At 40.1% G+C, this 17,752-nt stretch overlaps 4 protein-coding genes across 4 annotated transcripts; 2 read left to right on the top strand and 2 right to left on the bottom strand.

Annotated features, from left to right (window-relative positions):
• Positions 1-2,037: 2,037 nt before the first annotated feature.
• On the top strand, positions 2,038-4,817 carry LOC110749182 (Subtilase family protein). The gene is made up of 2 exons (XM_021949219.2): positions 2,038-3,778; positions 3,871-4,817. The coding sequence occupies exons 1-2, from the start codon at positions 2,158-2,160 to the stop codon at positions 4,539-4,541; spliced, it is 2,292 nt and encodes a 763-aa protein (XP_021804911.2). The 5' UTR covers positions 2,038-2,157; the 3' UTR covers positions 4,542-4,817.
• A 439-nt stretch (positions 4,818-5,256) lies between these two features.
• On the bottom strand, positions 5,257-8,614 carry AGG3 (guanine nucleotide-binding protein subunit gamma). Its single transcript, XM_021949294.2, has 5 exons — positions 7,706-8,614; positions 6,535-6,587; positions 6,402-6,446; positions 6,275-6,319; positions 5,257-5,723 (listed from the first exon to the last, which is right to left on the bottom strand). Exons 1-5 carry the CDS (start codon positions 7,850-7,852, stop codon positions 5,330-5,332), a joined length of 684 nt encoding a protein of 227 aa, XP_021804986.2. The 5' UTR covers positions 7,853-8,614; the 3' UTR covers positions 5,257-5,329.
• Positions 8,615-12,390: 3,776 nt separating this feature from the next.
• Positions 12,391-13,751, top strand: LOC110749142 (LURP-one-like protein (DUF567)). The gene is made up of 3 exons (XM_021949165.2): positions 12,391-12,810; positions 12,954-13,196; positions 13,304-13,751. The coding sequence occupies exons 1-3, from the start codon at positions 12,574-12,576 to the stop codon at positions 13,436-13,438; spliced, it is 615 nt and encodes a 204-aa protein (XP_021804857.2). The 5' UTR covers positions 12,391-12,573; the 3' UTR covers positions 13,439-13,751.
• Positions 13,752-14,725: 974 nt separating this feature from the next.
• CCX4 (cation calcium exchanger 4) lies at positions 14,726-17,339 on the bottom strand. Its single transcript, XM_021949282.2, has one exon. It carries the CDS (start codon positions 16,871-16,873, stop codon positions 14,906-14,908), a length of 1,968 nt encoding a protein of 655 aa, XP_021804974.1. The 5' UTR covers positions 16,874-17,339; the 3' UTR covers positions 14,726-14,905.
• Between the last annotated feature and the right edge of the window lie 413 nt (positions 17,340-17,752).

Raw genomic sequence — 17,752 nt, 5'->3', positions numbered from 1 at the left:
TGGCCATGATTTGCGCGTGAGGGAAGGGGAAGCTTGCCTTTGAATGAAGTACACGCACGCTACCTGCCACGTTTTAGAAAGAGAGGGGTTTTTATTTTTATTTTTTTCCGGGGGGTCGTAGAAGTAAACAAATATTTATAATTAATAAAAAGAAAGAAAGAGAGATCCAGGCACTTTTGCAGTTATGTAAACAATCCAATTGGATATTGGAAAGTGGAAATGGCAGGAATGCCATTCCCTTCCCGGTCAAAAGAAGAGCTCAGAAAAGTTGGACTTGACCGTAAAAAATAGCCGTTATATGACCGTACGTTACCAATCCAATTCCCCAGTTTAAAAAAAGACAAAATTATACCGCGTAATTTGCATGACCCAAAAATTAAAAACAATTAAAAATAAATAAATTTGCATGCCATAAAGAAATATTTCGTTTTTTTCTTCTCCATCTCAAGTTTAACAAACAAATAAATGCCCTTTGTCTTGTGGTTTGTTTACGGATTGGCCACCGCAACGAAAATGAGTTATGACTCATCCATGGGTTTACTCCATATTAAGCAACCTATGGAGAAAACAAAAATCTGTTTTGTTTTAATCGATCATGTTGAAAAATCTTGCTCAATCCCAACATCATTTAAATAAAAATATCATATCATGACTCGATTGTTGTAATTTTTTTGTTTTGTGGAAATTTATTGTTTTGGAATTTGGATCCAAATAACATTTTCCTATTAGATAATTCGTATAACCTTAATGTATACTAAAAATTAACTAACAAACATGGATAATAAAAGTAAGGGGTTTGTAGCTCTTATGCATCCAAGGTCTTGTGTTCGATTCCTCCTCTTCAATATCGTCTGTATAAAAAAAAATGTATAATACAAAAATTTAAATAAGACTCCTACTTTTCATTGCATGAAAGTTTTGGATTTTATAAGTAAATTCGTATACATATGTTTTGCATGTGAATTTTTTCATTTGTGATTTTGTGGAAACTTATCTTGCACTCCAAGACGTTTAGATCTTCATGTAATCTTAAGATTCTTGTGTATCTAGTAGTATATGAAAAAATCTATATATTTTCAATACCGTTGATTACTTGAGATGTGCTCATAAATTGCACTGGGTATCACCCTATGTACCCAACATTATGTATGACATGTTGATTTAGAATAGATCACATAGTTGTAATTGGGAATACAATTATAAACATTACAAACATTTTTTTGCACTAATTTACTAACCTTCTCGACATTCATAAGATGAAGAGAAGACAAAGGTATCACCACCAAAGTTGTTTAGGATGGGAAGGACACAAATTAAAATTGAACTTAATTTGGCGGTGCTTGAGTGCTGGCCCCTTCGAGACGTGCCTCCAGCTGTGTAGTGTCTCGACTCCATGTGTTTGATGAAGACAAATTAACCCTACTGCCTGCAAATCAAACCTACTCCAACAAAAACAATTTGTTGCATTCACGAAAAGAGGTTAAACTATATATGCCCGTGACTGCTCAAAGAATACAGAGAATAAAATCTCTCCAGTCTTATTCTCGATTTACGGCAGATTACGTGATAAGTCATCATACTAGTCGAATTATGTCGAACAAATGCATCAAAAATTATAATGTAGATTAATTAAGTGGAAAACATAATAATTAATCAGTCAAGACGTTCTCGTTACAAAATACACCGTCTTCCCGTCTTTCTTTTTCTTATTAGAAACACACGTAAATCAAGTAAATATCTAATTGTTAATCGAATACTATAAAGAAGTTGCATATGCATGCAGATGGATTTCAAACTGGAAACACTGTATTTCAACGCAAAATTAATAAACAATAATCATGGAGTCTCCAGCTTTCTTCCACGATACTAATCCTAATTAATTATTAAACTAAAAATATTAAATACAATTACAAGAAAAGAAAAGAAAAAGAAAATTGTAAATACAGGTACAACTGATGAAGAAGAAAGTGGCATTGGGGTAATAAAAGCAAAATAAATGTCGCATTCGATATTTCCACTTGCTTATAAACCCGACATGAGTCTCTTTCTTCTTCTACCTTCTATCCCCCCTTTCTGACAGTCGCAGCTACAGAGCGACTGTACTCTCTCACTCTCTCATCTTCCACATTTGGATATACGCAGCTCCAAAGCTTAGCCATGGCCGCCGAGGCCCAGTTCTGGTTTGCTGCTCTACTTCTTCTTCTGCCATGTCTATCTGCCATGGCCAAGCAGACTTACATTGTGCAGATGAACCACCATTCCAAGCCATCCTCCTACGCCACCCACCATGACTGGTACTCTGCCCACCTCCAATCTCTCTCCTCCACCGAAGATTCTCTTCTCTACACCTACACCACCGCCTACCACGGCTTCGCTGCCTCCTTAGACTCCGAACAAGCCGAGTTGCTCCGCCAATCCGACTCGGTGCTCGGGGTCTACGAAGACACTCTCTACACTCTCCACACCACTCGGACCCCCGAGTTTCTGGGTCTCGAGATGGAATCGGGGCTCTGGGCCGGTCACTCGACCCAGGACCTCAACCAGGCCTCCAATGACGTCATCGTCGGAGTTCTCGACACCGGCGTCTGGCCCGAGTCAAAGAGCTTCGACGACGCAGGAATGCCCGAGATCCCTACCCGGTGGCGCGGCCAGTGCGAATCAGGCTCCGATTTCGCCACGTCCCTCTGCAACAAGAAGCTGATCGGAGCTCGGAGCTTCTCAAAAGGCTTTCACATGGCCTCCGGCGGAAGCTTCATGAGAAAATCGAAGGAAGCCGAGTCGCCTCGAGATCGAGACGGCCATGGGACCCACACCAGCAGCACCGCCGCCGGGTCCCACGTGGCCAACGCCAGCCTCCTCGGCTATGCGACCGGGACGGCGCGTGGGATGGCGCCTCACGCGAGGGTCGCCGCGTACAAGGTCTGCTGGAGCACCGGATGTTTCGGGTCGGACATTCTGGCGGGCATGGATCGGGCCATCGTGGACGGCGTCGACGTGTTGTCGCTCTCTTTGGGCGGTGGGTCCTCTCCGTACTACCGCGACACGATCGCGATTGGCGCGTTCACGGCTATGGAGAGGGGCATTTTTGTCTCTTGTTCTGCCGGGAACAGTGGGCCCAGTAAGGCCTCGTTGGCGAACACTGCCCCGTGGATCATGACCGTTGGAGCCGGGACCTTGGACCGGGATTTCCCGGCTTACGCTTTGCTCGGTAACAAAAAACGTTTCACTGGCGTGTCGCTGTACAGCGGGACCGGGATGGGAAATAAACCGGTTCAGTTGGTGTACAACAAGGGGTCCAACAGCTCAAGTAACTTGTGCTTGCCCGGTTCGCTGGAACCGGAGCACGTACGTGGGAAAGTGGTGGTGTGCGATCGCGGCATCAACGCACGTGTGGAGAAAGGTGGTGTTGTACGTGCCGCGGGTGGGATTGGGATGATACTCGCCAACACGGCCGCCAGCGGTGAGGAATTGGTGGCTGACAGTCACTTGTTACCGGCTGTGGCCGTCGGGATGAGAGTCGGTGATCTAATTAGGGAATACGTCCAGCACGATTCGAATCCAACGGCTCTGATTAGCTTTGGCGGGACCGTGTTGAATGTACGGCCGTCTCCGGTAGTGGCGGCGTTTAGTTCAAGGGGCCCCAATCTGGTGACTCCCCAGATCTTGAAGCCGGATGTGATTGGTCCAGGTGTCAACATCTTGGCGGGATGGTCAGAGTCGATCGGGCCCACTGGGCTTGAAGAGGACACTCGGAAGAGCCAGTTCAACATCATGTCAGGTAACGGCTAGTTTGTAAACCTTGATTAATGCAAATCGTTGATGATGTTGACTACTGGGACGTTGACCTCAAGCTGTGTGATTTGTTTGTAGGTACATCAATGTCATGTCCACACATTAGTGGGCTTGCAGCATTGCTCAAAGCAGCCCATCCGGATTGGAGCCCAAGTGCAATCAAATCTGCACTGATGACCACAGCCTATACCCAAGACAACACCAAGTCCCCTCTCAAGGACGCCGCGGATGGTTCACTTTCGAACCCGTGGGCTCACGGCTCCGGCCATGTCGAACCTCAGAAGGCACTGTCGCCGGGTCTCGTATACGACATATCCACCGACGACTACGTTGCGTTTTTGTGCTCCTTGGAATACACTCTTGAACATGTGCAAGCCATTGTCAAGAAGCCAAACGTTACATGCTCTAGAAAATATTCAGACCCTGGCCAACTCAACTACCCTTCATTTTCGGTGGTGTTCGGGAACAAACGGGTTGTGAGATACAGCCGTGAGTTGACTAATGTAGGGGCTGCCGGGTCCATATACAGAGTGGCTGTGACTGGACCTCCAATGGTGAGGATTGCGGTGAAGCCCACAAGGCTTGTGTTCAAGAATGTAGGAGAGAAGCAGAAGTACACAGTCACGTTTGTGGCTAATAAAGGTGCAGACAAGACAGCAAGGTCAGAATTTGGTTCAATTGTGTGGCAAAACCCACAGCACCAAGTGAAGAGCCCAATCGCCTTTGCATGGACGCAGTTGATAGATTGAGTATGGCTTTGTTTTTCTGGGCTTTCTGTTGTTAGGCCTTGAGCAAGTTGGGCCCGAAAGAAGCACAGGTGAAAATTGAAGATCAACCAAGAGTTGGGAGTGTTTGTGTTTATTTGGTTATTGCCTTTGAGGAAGGCAGTTCAAAGGGCAACAGCAAATTCGTTTGGCTAGAAAAAACTAATGTAATAGAGTGAATGACATACCAATGTTTATAGGTATGCCCTTTTTTTTTATGACATACCCACATGTTAATTGCATAGTGGAGTTTGCTTACAATTGGATTGCCCATTTTATATTTTCTTTTTCGAAAATAGTTATTAGCACTCCAAAACAGTCATCATCGTGCTAAAAACAGGAAACAAAAGCTCCCATGAATCCATCTTAACCATTTCGACTGGATCAGAGGAATGGCTCGAGTCACCGAGAAGTGTTTTGTCAAGACCAATTGAATGAACCCAATTCTTTTGATCTTATATTATGAAAATTGTATGTGATGCATTGTATATTATGTCAACTTTAGCTTGTTGAAAGTTTGCCTTCTAAAATCGTTACAGGTATTTAAGGGGTTGCAGATGATAAACCACCAACCCATTCCCAACATGAAACTTACTCATATAAAAAGAACACTTATTCAACAGGGAACCAAGAATGCAGAGGCCAATACTATAAAACTTACTTCATAGCTCACATAATTTTTTTTAGAGCCCTCACTATCGGCAAAATTAAGACTAGTTCAATTGAAAAACCATGTTGAGGAACAAAGCTTCCATAAACGTCAAGCATCAATACTACAAACATATACTGCAGGGGTTACAACAACAGGATATTCTACAACAGCAGCAAGGCCGTAACTTTGGACATTTAGGACAAGAGCATTTCCATTTGAAACAATTGCTACAAGAGCAATCAGGACATGAACACGACGGAAAAATGCAACAATTTTTGCTGCAGGAAATATTTTTGCAGCAGCTGGACCGGGGACATGAGCAGCTGGACCGGAGACATGAGCAGCCAGACTGGGGACATGAGCAGCCACACCGCCACTTTGGAAGTGGACAGCAGCAGGCACACGGATTACAGTTACACTGACCGCAGTCACAGCAGCGTGGCATTTCTAGGTGAAGAGAGCACCGATTGCAGCAGCAACAGCAAATCCATGAACAGCTAAAACAGGGCATTCGGCTGTAAGACAAAACATACTTATGTCATATTCAGAAGTTTATGCATTTTAACTAACTGGTTAGAAAAAGCCTGATTTCTTTTGAGTTCATGCTTCTGAACAAATTAATCTTTTCACCAGTGCTAGTTGAATATGAAGGTAGATTAATGTTTATATAGTAGCAAAACAAAAAACTAAATGTATGTGTCCCCCCGTTCACTGTTAATTCTATCAATCACAAGAAGGTTAGGGTCTGATGGACTCTGGATCTCAAATGTTAGAAGTCTTTCCAATACTAAAGGAAAAATGTTCAGTGCACCGCATTCTTATGATTTCCAAACCAACAGGAGTTAATTCACTAGTGATTTGTAACCACAACCAATTTGACAGTTTCTAGGAAATAAATGTTCTTAATTTCAATGTTTCTATAATGTTTCCACTGTTTTTCTTATTGCAGTATCTGTCAAGTATAAATTTAATTTTTCTCAGTAAGGAGGAGAGAACAAAATTACAGCATGAAAAACTCACAAACTAAAATAATTCTACGAAAAGAAAAAGAAAAAGAAAATGGTACCAAAGCCATTTCCAGAAGCGACATGACCGGCGTTTCTTTCGGTTCCTGCTTGAAAGAGAAAGAAAATCAAATGACCATAATGCTTATAAGACACTCTAAACCAAAAATTTGGTGACATTGTTCTTACGTAGGTATTAATGGATCTGGGTTTGCAGCCACAAAATCAGCAACCCTGTAAAATGATCATATTCAATCTATTACCAGTTCACATATACTTAAACTCCTGGGAACCACAAAAAGAAATAGAAAAACTAACATACTCTTTGCAGCATCTTGAAGAAGGTTGAAGGCGTTCAACAGATTTAAGTTCCTCCTGCACAGAAAAGGATAAAATTATTGAAATTATTACCCAAAGACCATACCTACCTAACCTATCCGTCAAAAAACTTTCTTGTTTCCATTATTTGACATGTTAAAGACAAACGGGGCATCGAATGAAGTCAATGGAAAACCTGCCAAACAGCTTTTGAGAGTACAAATTGACAGAAGTACAGAATAGCCACCTATGATGAAACCAGAACACAATAATGTGCTTGCCTATATTCTAATAATTCAATATCACTAATTCAAGTTGATCAACTGGTCTCTGCATTAGAAGATTATGCAGAACCGGTAGGAATAGTTCACCGAGTTGATCCCCCACGCCGGCTTGCGGCGAGACAGTGGGGTTTCCGGTGCTGAACAAAGTTAACTACAGTCAAAACAAACCTGTAATCTAAAACTAACTGAAACTATCCAACCACGGAGACAGAGGAGTACCATTCATTGGATCAACCTATAAGATTCCTAGCAAGACACCATCAAGTCATTGAGAGGGTCTAAAACTTCCCAGTTAATTCATTCATAAAACGGAACAAGATTGAAATGGTTTATAGTAAATCAGGATCACTCTCCACCAAGATAATTTTAAAAAATAAAATTATATCTTTAACTTTAAGCTAAGTGTTAAACCAACATATTGTCTAGCTTTATGAACACACGCTTTAGGGGAGATTTTCTTAGTCCTGGTTATAGTTCGCAGAAATGAAAGTACTTTTTCACTTTTCACATAATTAAGCTAATGAAATTAATAAAAAAGTTAACCTTTCCAGTTCCAGCTTCAGAAAAAGAAACCCTTTTAAATCCAAGCAAGATTTTTTTTTATATCTATACTGGACAAGCCATATACAGCATGAACTTCTTTAGCTTGTTTTCACATCAGTACAAATTTGGTTAGTTGTCAAGAAACCATAGAAAAGACAGAAAAGACTTGAAATCTTAGAATTACCATCTTTACCCAAATGATAATGACATTCCAAATTTGAATGTTTCAACTCAAAGAACTCACATCAATTAACTAACAAGTAGTAAATCTAGCGCATTTACCCAAAAAAAAAAGGAAAAAAAGAAAAAAGGGTGCAACTATACAAGCCAAGTAAAATTTAAACTCACCTCAAGAAAACCAATCTCCCTCTCAAGCATCTGAACCCTGGCTGTTTCTCTGCGCTTCCCATACAAATCTGGATACTGTGGAGGCGACTTTGGGCACGGTGGTGGCAGTGAAGGCACTGATGCAGAACAACCAGAGGGAGCTGCCATTGCTAACCAAAACCCAGTTGTTGGATCACAAGAACTCGGCCCACAAATGAAGAAAAGACAGAGGAGATTTCAGAGTTTAGCAGCAGTAGAAATGCTGCTAGCTACTATTACTGCAAAAGCTAGTAATTACAAAGGGAGGTCACAAGCACACACACACACAGCAAAGCTTTAATGGTAAGTGAAAGAGAAAAACAAGAAGCGGCAAACAAATGATGGTAGGTGTGAAAAAATGGTATACAAAAAAGTATGGGGTAGAAGCAGTAATTAGGGTCTCTGACAAGGATAATTACGACCCAGAACCACAAAAGATAAAAAGAGAAGTTGTACAGTGCATAAATGCTCTGAATGGTGTTGAGCTTTTGCTCTGCAAAAGGGGATTAATGGGAAAGGTTTAAACTTTAAAAGGGTAATTAATTAACAACAAAAGGGGTTATAATGAGGCTAAAAAGAGAGCCATTATTGAAAGTTTCACAGCTCACAAGGCCATGAATGAATGAATGTTTTCATAAAGGGGCTAAAAAAGAAAGATGATTCTTGTTCTCGAGGCACATCTTTGTGTTTGCATGGTTGGTAATAATAGCTGGTTCCAATAATATTAATAATGGTAATAGTAAAGACGGCTGTGAAAAAAGCCTGCAACTGCAAGTGTCTGTACGAACCCATTTGGCAAAGTTGAGGGATTTTGATCGGATTTGAGTGAGTTTTTTGGAGTTTGGTTTATGGAAAAACAAGTAAAGAAAGCCCTGTTGACACTGTTCTGCTAAAAACTAAAGCTTTATGTTTTTATATAGTGAAAGTTCCTTTCTTTCTCTGTTTTTTTCTCAATTTTTTTTAATTTCTCTGATGGGGTGTTGCAGATTTGCAGAGAAGAAGCGAAAAGCACGATGGCTAAGTACCTCAGACCGCACGTGACCGCTGCGTAGGAAAGAGAAAAGGGGGAAAAGGTCGTTGTGTGTTTGGGCAAAACAGAGACTTGGACAAATCAGCCCTGATTTTGAGAATAACTACCATCTGGGTAAAATTTCTTGTCAATTTACCCTTTAACCTTGTACCATAACAATTCCTTCCTGCCATCATTCACTCACAATTCTATCTTCAATCAGCACAAGCCTGAATGGAGTAAAAATGGGTTCTTGTTTAATTTTTGAATTGTGGGGGCCATCCTTTTACTGTAGCTTGGACAAATGACAATGGTAATTTTTTTTCCACCCCCAACTACTTTTACTGTAGAGTACATTTCGATATTGAAAATATTCTTTTGCACCAAGAACTTTCCCATAATTTTATTTTCTACCCCCAAAGTATGATCTTCTTCTGCATTGTCAGGTGCAGTCAGAGAAATTTAAGCTGAATTTAACCACATGACCTAAACCCTGCAGGCAGAGCTTAAACTTGGGCTTGAATTTTCCCATTCCAGCTACATTCTCAGTTAAAATGGTCCATGAACTCACACGCAGCTGGCTCATTAATGGCAACTTCAAGCTCTAAACATGAAATACAGAGTCCGAAGCTTTAGTTTCAATACCTTTCTCACATAAATAGGTACCAAAGCTCCACTTTCTGGGTTCTAAATGCGCAACTCACTGTTCTTCTTGGAACTTATTGAGTACAATGAAGTATGGCCCAATCCAATTCCAATCAACTCACACACATGTCAATATGAGCTTGAATTTTAATCATTCATTCAGTTGAATCTTACATGAGTGTGAGTTTAGATTCACAAATTTATAAGATAAGGATAATACTAATAAGAGACATTGTCATATAGAGCAGTTTTAAGGTGCACGGAAACTTGAGTTGATTTTGACCGTTGATGTATGTGTAGCCTACAAAATACTTAAAATTAAGATCAAGCGGATGACCAATTTAACAGTCTAATAACAAAAGTATGATGAGATTGAGAAGACTACTCATCTTAATTAACCACAAATACAAATGTTAAATGAAAAATGTTATATTTGGATTTGTTGATTTTAGGTGATGATTTAACACTTGGTAAGTAAATAAGGTCATATGATTAATAAAGCTTTAATAGAAACTATATAATGATTGGTTCAAATATTATAAAATATTATAACATGTTTACTTAACATGAACGAGGAAAGTCATAAACTGGCGAACTTGATATGAGAATTACGGAATTGAAATCGGATCACTACGCAGGTGATTCCATTCATAATTTTGAGGCTTTTTTATTATGACATTAAACTTGTTGCCTTCAAATGAATATATGTCTTGACTACTCGATTGAAATAAAATTTTCCATCAATTCTTATCATTTCATGTATGCTTCACAATTTAACATATAAATAGGGATGATTAGATATGCTCTCTTTAGAAACAGAAAAACTTGTGTGAAACAGAAATAACACTATTTTGCTATCTCTAATCAATTACAAATTGCCACATAAAAAAGTTATCAAGTAAAATATAATGTGATTGATAAAAAATAGCAAAATAATACTATTCATGTTTCGCATAAGTATTTCTCCTTACCCATGTTTAAGAGGCATTTCTGTAGGGGTCTCAACTCGTTTTTGAAACCCACGCGCCATCGGTGGATGTGAGCACGTTTCTGGAGGAGTGGGCCCTAGTGTGTATTGATCTCATTCATGGATGGGGCCAGGCGGGGGGTTGTGGGGCCCGCGGTGAAGCGACATATCATGCAGGAGGCGATGAATTTCTGCTCTTTCCCAAAGTACCACGGCAAAAGAGCGGTCGCTGATAACGTGTTCAGTGGGCCGGGCCCCAGTTGGGCTGCAAGCCCAAGATACCCAACCCTCCTCTACTGTCTTCTTCCTCCTCCCTCCCCCCCCCCCTCCGTGATCGTGCTAACGTGAGCCGGTGGTGAATCGTATTCGTATCATTGTGTCTTTATTGCTTGCTATAGTTGCCCGTGCAACACTCGACACGTGCGCACGTTTCAGTCACCTTGTTATAATGCCTCACACGACTGCTCTTCCTCTTGGCCCAAAACACACACCTTTTTGTTCTATTCACGTTCATTACAAATTACAAACAATTATCAGAAAACATTAAAAAAAAACAGGGAAGCCCAAAAAAGAAAACTGAGGTTAGAAGAAACGTTCAGTTTTTGTGGTATTGGACCCAAAGGGTTATGGTGGGTTGGCTCATGAAGTTGGTTGTTTGGGAGAAGTTAGTCGTTCACATGCGAGTGGGTAATTTCTAACCGTCCACATGTGCTTACGGTTGGAAATAATTCACACAAGTATGGATGATTGATTTAAGTTGGGACGATTTCCAACAGCTCGCATTTATCAACTATTGGTAATTTTCCATGTTCATGTTCGGCTCTCTTTAGCAAAACGCTTGGGACAATTTCCAACTACCTGACATGTATTGATAGTCACTGATCTTATCAAAGGAGGGCACCGGTTTGGATGAGAGAAAATAACTTGAAATTTAGCTAAAAGTTGAGAGTTTAAGAGGAGAAATTGACAATTCCATTGTTTGGCAACTTAAGCGCAGAATTTATTAAATGACACGCATAAAAAATCGTGGAAATTGGAGCATCAAATTCTCGAGTTTAATTTCCACCAAAATATGAGTAATTTGACAATTTCCATAGTGCCATTTACAAAATTCTACATATATAAATCCAAACATTGAAATCTTCAATTGCCAGAAATTGAAATGATTAAAATCTAAATTCCGTCATTTTAGAATTCTATATAATTGTAAATTCCTTCATCCAAATAGAGAGGAACTTGCCCTGGCCAGAGCTTTAACAGCTTTGAACAAACTTAACTTTTTTTTTTCTCTTCTAAAAATTACACATTTCGTACTGACAAAATTTATTCATACGATGTATGACCATTAGTCCTTCAATGATACGTGTGGGAATTGGCTTTCCCCGAAAAAAAAACAAAAAATCAGACACCGGTCCGCGGGATTGAAGTTGAGCATGTCAATCTAGAAATGGGCTGCTAATAACACAAGTCAGAAAGATGGAAAACGACCCTTGTGTTTTTCTTTTTCTTCTTGTTCAGAAATGACCGTAAAACACAATCCAAAACCACGTTTTTTAAAGAAAAACTAAAGTCTATAAAGTTAATCACATGGAGTCGAATCCTTTGGTTAACTGCAACTTTGAAAGGTGACAAGCATCTCTTGCCCAATAATTCAAAAGGCCAAAGACTCATTTCCATGAATCTTTCGAACTGCAGTAAAATTCAACTCCTACAAGATGCTTAACAGAAATAACTTAAAGAACGTGGTGCCAAATTCCCTCTTTCAAAAAGAATGAAACACACTGGAAATATTCTCTTTTTAGACTTTGAGCTGCCAAATTCAAAGAAGCTCTCAAAACCCCTTTGGGATTTCTTCACTGGTTTACTCAAATCAGGAAACTTGGTATACCTCTTTAGAGATTAAACCAAAAGCCAAGTACCCTCAGCAGATTACATTTTCTTCCACGCCAAAACTTGCCCCCTTTCATTGGCTAACAATCATCCTCTTCAACAAGCAACTTGGTCTATGCCAAAGCATATATATTCTTCCATCTTATACGCATTGTATTGTATATATTATTACACACAGAGTCAAACTTGCCAAACCTTTGAATGTAGAACCCACTAGATCCTTAGGCAACAAGCTTATCTACTTTTCTTACTCTTATCTCTAACTTTGTGTATAAAAAGACCCTCTATAGCAATGATTTCAAACTTGAACTAGGTCATTGGTACGAAGAAAATAAAGAGATGGCAGCAAAACCGAGTGTGATTAAGCCTATCATTAGCAAGATTTATTGTTCTTCTTCTCAGGCTGTGCTTGTGGTAAGGAGGAGGCCACACGTAATAAATGGAGGTGGTTTTGTGGTCACAGATTGTAGTCAGAAGGTTGCTTTCAGGGTTGATGGATGTGGAATTCTGGGCACGAAAGATGAGATGATTCTGAGGGATGGTGATGGAGACGCTTTGCTTCTCATTCGTCGAAAGGTATATATGTACAAGTTCAATCATGCATACATCTATAAGAAAAGACATCTTCTGTTTTGGTTGTGCATATGCTCATGGAGAGATGTTGGGGATGCTTAATTAATTTCCATAATGCACTGTTAATTCTTATGATAATGTACCAGGGAGCAATGGTTGAGGCACTAAGCATTTACAGGAAATGGAAGGGCTACACTTTAGACTATGAAGGATCACAAGATCAGTTGGTTTTCTGTTTGAAAGAGCCAAACTCCTGTTTGGCAAGAACTCATGCAATCAGAATCTCCACCAAGGCTAGGCAAAACAAAGACTGGGACTTTGAGATCAAGGGATATTTTCCTGATAAAGATTGTAGCATTGTTGACTCAAGAGGCAACACAATGGCACAGGTAATAATTCCTATTCATGAAAGAATATGTAAAAAGTTTCATTGTTTGTGAGTTTCTATTGAAATTCTGAATGTTTGGATTTGTTTATTGATCACAATGAAACATAGATAGGGGTGAAGAAGGAGTTGATGGCAAGCAAGGATCTCTACCATGTTGTGGTGACACCAGGCATGGATCACGCTTTTGTTATTGGGGTCATTACCATTCTTGATTACATATATGGTGAATCCACTAGGTGCTAGTAATTCAGATATTCAAGAGAAGCTTTCCTTGATGTCGCATCAAAACATGACATCTTCACAGTTCAATTTTCTGCAATTTGGATGCTGCTAATGCTCTGTTTTGATATCTCTCTCTCTCTCTCTCTCTCTCTCTCATTTTTCATTTTTCCTTTTTTCCCGGATTGTGTTATTGGATGGTGTTTTAGTTGTGTCCTCCCAACCTGTACTAACTGGGAACTCATTTGTTAGGAGGTATCTTTGCAACTCTTTGATTTGTAATTAGTGATATATACAAGTTTGTGTAAACGAGACCACATTTTACTTTTTTCCCCAAGGATGCATTTCACCTTTATGATTAAGCAATGGAAATGAAAACCAATTTCACAATGTAAAGGAAAAGCAAACAAGATATGTTAGGGACAATGGAATCACTTACGAATGAATCATGTTTTCAGAAAAACTAATGAGACTTAAGATTGGTTTTTGTTTTCACTCATAGCATTGAAAACTTGCCATTCCAGAGGAAGCCACAGTCAAATCTAAATGTTCTCTTGCTGTCTGACCGAATAAGATTCCAAGAGACTGATAAGCACACAGATTTGTAAAAAGAATGATAATTATGCAGAAACTTAACAACTTTGATGCAATTTGCTATCCTACCCAAGTACTGGTTAAGATTTCTGTCCACAGTTCTTCAGACATCTCAGCTTCATGTTTCTACCATCTTCACAGGAATTGGCATGTGCGAGGAAATCTAAACATGAGCCTAGTTGCCTGCTTCACTCAACCTATTCATAGTAGTCAATGGAACAGCAGCTGCAATGTCCCGGCAGCAGGTGGTCAACTATAATCTAAATATTACACAGATTAAGGATGAATTAAGATTCAGGTCCACTAATCAGAAAATTCATCGGTTGAGTAGTCAAAGAATCTTAAAAAAGTAAAGTGGAAAGGGAGCTTGGTCCCCTTATACCTTGTTTGACCTAAAAAAGACATAGAGCCTCTTCCCTGACAAACATGAAAAAGACCAAAAGAAGAACATGAACAGGAAATTTCAAACGCATATGCTTTTGGTCATGAAAAGAACTAACTCCTGGTTAGAAGCCACCTAGATGGGTAATCTAATCTAAGGAAATTCAGAATTTAAAGATAGGTAGGGGAAATGTCAAAAGAGTATGCAAGCATTCTTCAGACATCAAATGTAACAAACCAATACAATACAATTCAATTAGTACAGCAATGTTCTATTACAGAATAGAGGTGTAAAACACGAATAATGACGAGGTTATACAAGTTGGCCAAATTGAATTTGTGGCAACAAAATCTCTTTTTCATATTAACATGGAATCTGTAAAACATTTTTCAGGAGAATAATTCAACATCAGTTAACATAGCTGACATACAGCAGCTTATGGCATCAACACTGCCATTCCAACTGATACTCTGTACAAGATACAACTTTGCTATTACCAATCCAAGATTTATTCCTCAAACATTTACAAGTGACAGCATTCCCATTGATGTGCCTAGCCTAAGGGAGAGAAATATCAAATAAATTGCTATAAGGCCGAGTCCTAAGATCTTGTTAGGGTGCATTCCATTCCTAGGTAGCACAACAAGTGACCAAAGAAGCCCTAATACTAGAAATCCCATAGTATAAAACAAGCTACTATCTTTGGGAATTATGAACGGCTCCGGTCTCTTGTTCCAGGCTGCAAGCAGCATTGAGATCCCCAAACCAGCAAGTGTGTTAAACATAGGCCCGGCATAACATCCTGACATTGCAATCTGTACACCGTCTCCACCATTCATTGCCAGTGCTACATTCGACATTAAATCACCCATCGAGTTGCCCCATGCTAATACAGTCAATCCAAGGATTGACGGATTAATTCCAAAGATTACGCCCAATGTCACCAGCAATGCAACAAGCTCGTTCGCAACAATGTAGAACCAGATAATACTCATAAAGAATCCTCCCAAAACCCATGGAAATAAAAATTTGCGAGGGGGTTGGTCAACTCGAGTGTGTAGATATGCAAGAACGCCAAAGACACCACTAGAGACAAAACCTATGAAGTACGCAACCTTTTTACTCAGAGATCCCACATCATCTTGGGTGTTCCATAAGAATACAAGAAGAATGGGAGCTAACACGGCACTGGAAACAGCATAACCTTTGGACCACCTATCCTCCTCAACAATTGGGATTGTCAAGCGTCTTGGCAGCGTCAATGGAATCTCCAACAGTGATAAAAATTTAAAAGAGGACGAGTGTTCCTCCATTGTTTCCTCATCGTTCCAACCCCACAATGACCTTGGGCTGTCTGAACTAGCCTTCAGATTCTGATTTGAATAAATTGCCACATTTGAAGCCCACATCCACTGTGGCAACTTACTTTGAAGCTGGGGTACCTCACTGTCAGATTCAGATTCAAGAAGTGAAGCATATACCGATGATTCATCCTCGTCACTTGCCTGAGAAAATATACTTCCTCTAACCGGTAGCAACGGAGTTACAGCATCCAACCTTAATTTCCGAACATGTTTCCTCAGAATCTCGTTTGCAGCGACCACAAATGCATAAACCACATAAATCAAGACAAATGCTATAGCACCCCCAACAGTAACCTCACCAACCATCAACATGAAGGCAAGTGACATTACAGTAAAGAGGAAAAAACATATATCTCTGATAAAGCATTTCTTATCAATCTGAAACCCCCTATCAGCCACACAGAGAGATATAGTCCCAACAACAATACAAGTAACAAAGACGGCTCCACCCAACACACTATTAAGGCCCACTTCGCCTGCATCCTTCCCCACAAAAGCAGCAATGCTGGCAAACACATCAGGAGCACCATTCCCAAGTGGAAGCAGAGACACACCAGCCACAGTTGCTGGTAGCTTCAAGAGACTAGAAAGCTTCTCCAGAGAACAACAAAAGTAATCTGCGGCAGTGTTACCCAATAGATAGAACAAAGCAGCCAACCATATTGCCAACACTACATACCCCAAAATACTAACTTTTTCACAGTCACAATAGAAGAAATGAATGTAATTCAAATACCCACCGGAACTGCACTCCGGATGGGTAATTAAGAACTCACATTTGCTCTGATAACCTTCGTGTTTTAACAAGCCGGTACAGAATTGGGGATGAGTCGCTGATAAGAAATTGGCATCCGACCCATTAACACTTACACTATAATTCGACGAAGAAACATTAACTTCAGCAATTCTCCTGCGAATAATATCAACCCGATCACCAAGGCCTTTAACTTTGGAACTCCAACGAGGAGGAAGAACCGAATGCGAACTGCCCAGAAACTGGTTTCTGAGAAAACTGTCCTGGTTGTAGAATAAGAAGAACAAAACCAAAGTACAAATTCCATTGAAAACCCCGCGAAATTGGGAATTTTTTGCCCCGAAAAAACACTTGGGTTCTATCATGATTTCTCTACCTGCCCCCTCCTATCCAACCCTAAATTTCTGAATTTCAGACTCGATTAGACGAAGATCGATAAACCCAGAGTCGGAGAATGGAAACAAGTCTAGGGTTTCAAATGGGTTTGGCCAAAGCAATGGCCTAATTGGTAAAAAGACATCGAATTCAGAAAAGGGGTTGAGAATTGTAAGAGATACAATGATATTTTGAAATTATACAAGCCAAAATGTAAGGTATTTGAGGAAGATGTCAGGAGGAGGTACCTTCCGGTAGAGAGAGAGAGGTTTAGCACTCTTTCTGGGTAGAGAGAGAAACAGAAAGAGTGCTAAGAAGAACAAATAAACGCAGCTTCTTCGTAGTTTCTCCGGTCTGCCAATTGAGGAAGGAGGAGAGAGCAGAAGCCGTGTCTTACTGGCGCGTACCAACAACAATTGGATTCTGATTTTTGGTCCCAACATCCAAATAGTTGGTGGGAAACTTTACTGGTCTAGCTCAGAAGTTAGCTTTCTTAATGGCTAACCTAGCCCACCTTATAAAAGGCCGGGTAGGAATGGCCCATAGTCTACTTGCGGGCCTTACCTTCATGACTAAAATTGTAATTAGGACAATATGAATAACATTTGAATGAAAAATTAAGATTAGCGTTGAAATGTCCCACTACAGAAACCTTTCCGTACAACTCTTGCCTAGTCTAAATCCTAACACACCATCCCACTCATTTCATCACTTTTGCTTAATCTCAAGACTTGACCTTTCCACTATTCTATCGTTTTTGGACCACAGAAAAGAAAAAGGCTTAACCTTTCAGCCTTCTACGAGTATGGTAAGCTTAAAACTTTTGGCTTGCTACAAGCTGGGCTCAGGGACTGCAGTCAGCCGCTTCC

The sequence above is a fragment of the Prunus avium genome, chromosome 7 (assembly GCF_965620075.1).
Source record: "Prunus avium chromosome 7, drPruAviu1.hap1.1, whole genome shotgun sequence".
NCBI classification, from domain to species: Eukaryota; Viridiplantae; Streptophyta; class Magnoliopsida; order Rosales; family Rosaceae; genus Prunus; species Prunus avium.
The sequence above is the reverse complement of the archived record's forward strand: the minus strand, read 5'-3'. Positions and strand labels throughout refer to the sequence as shown.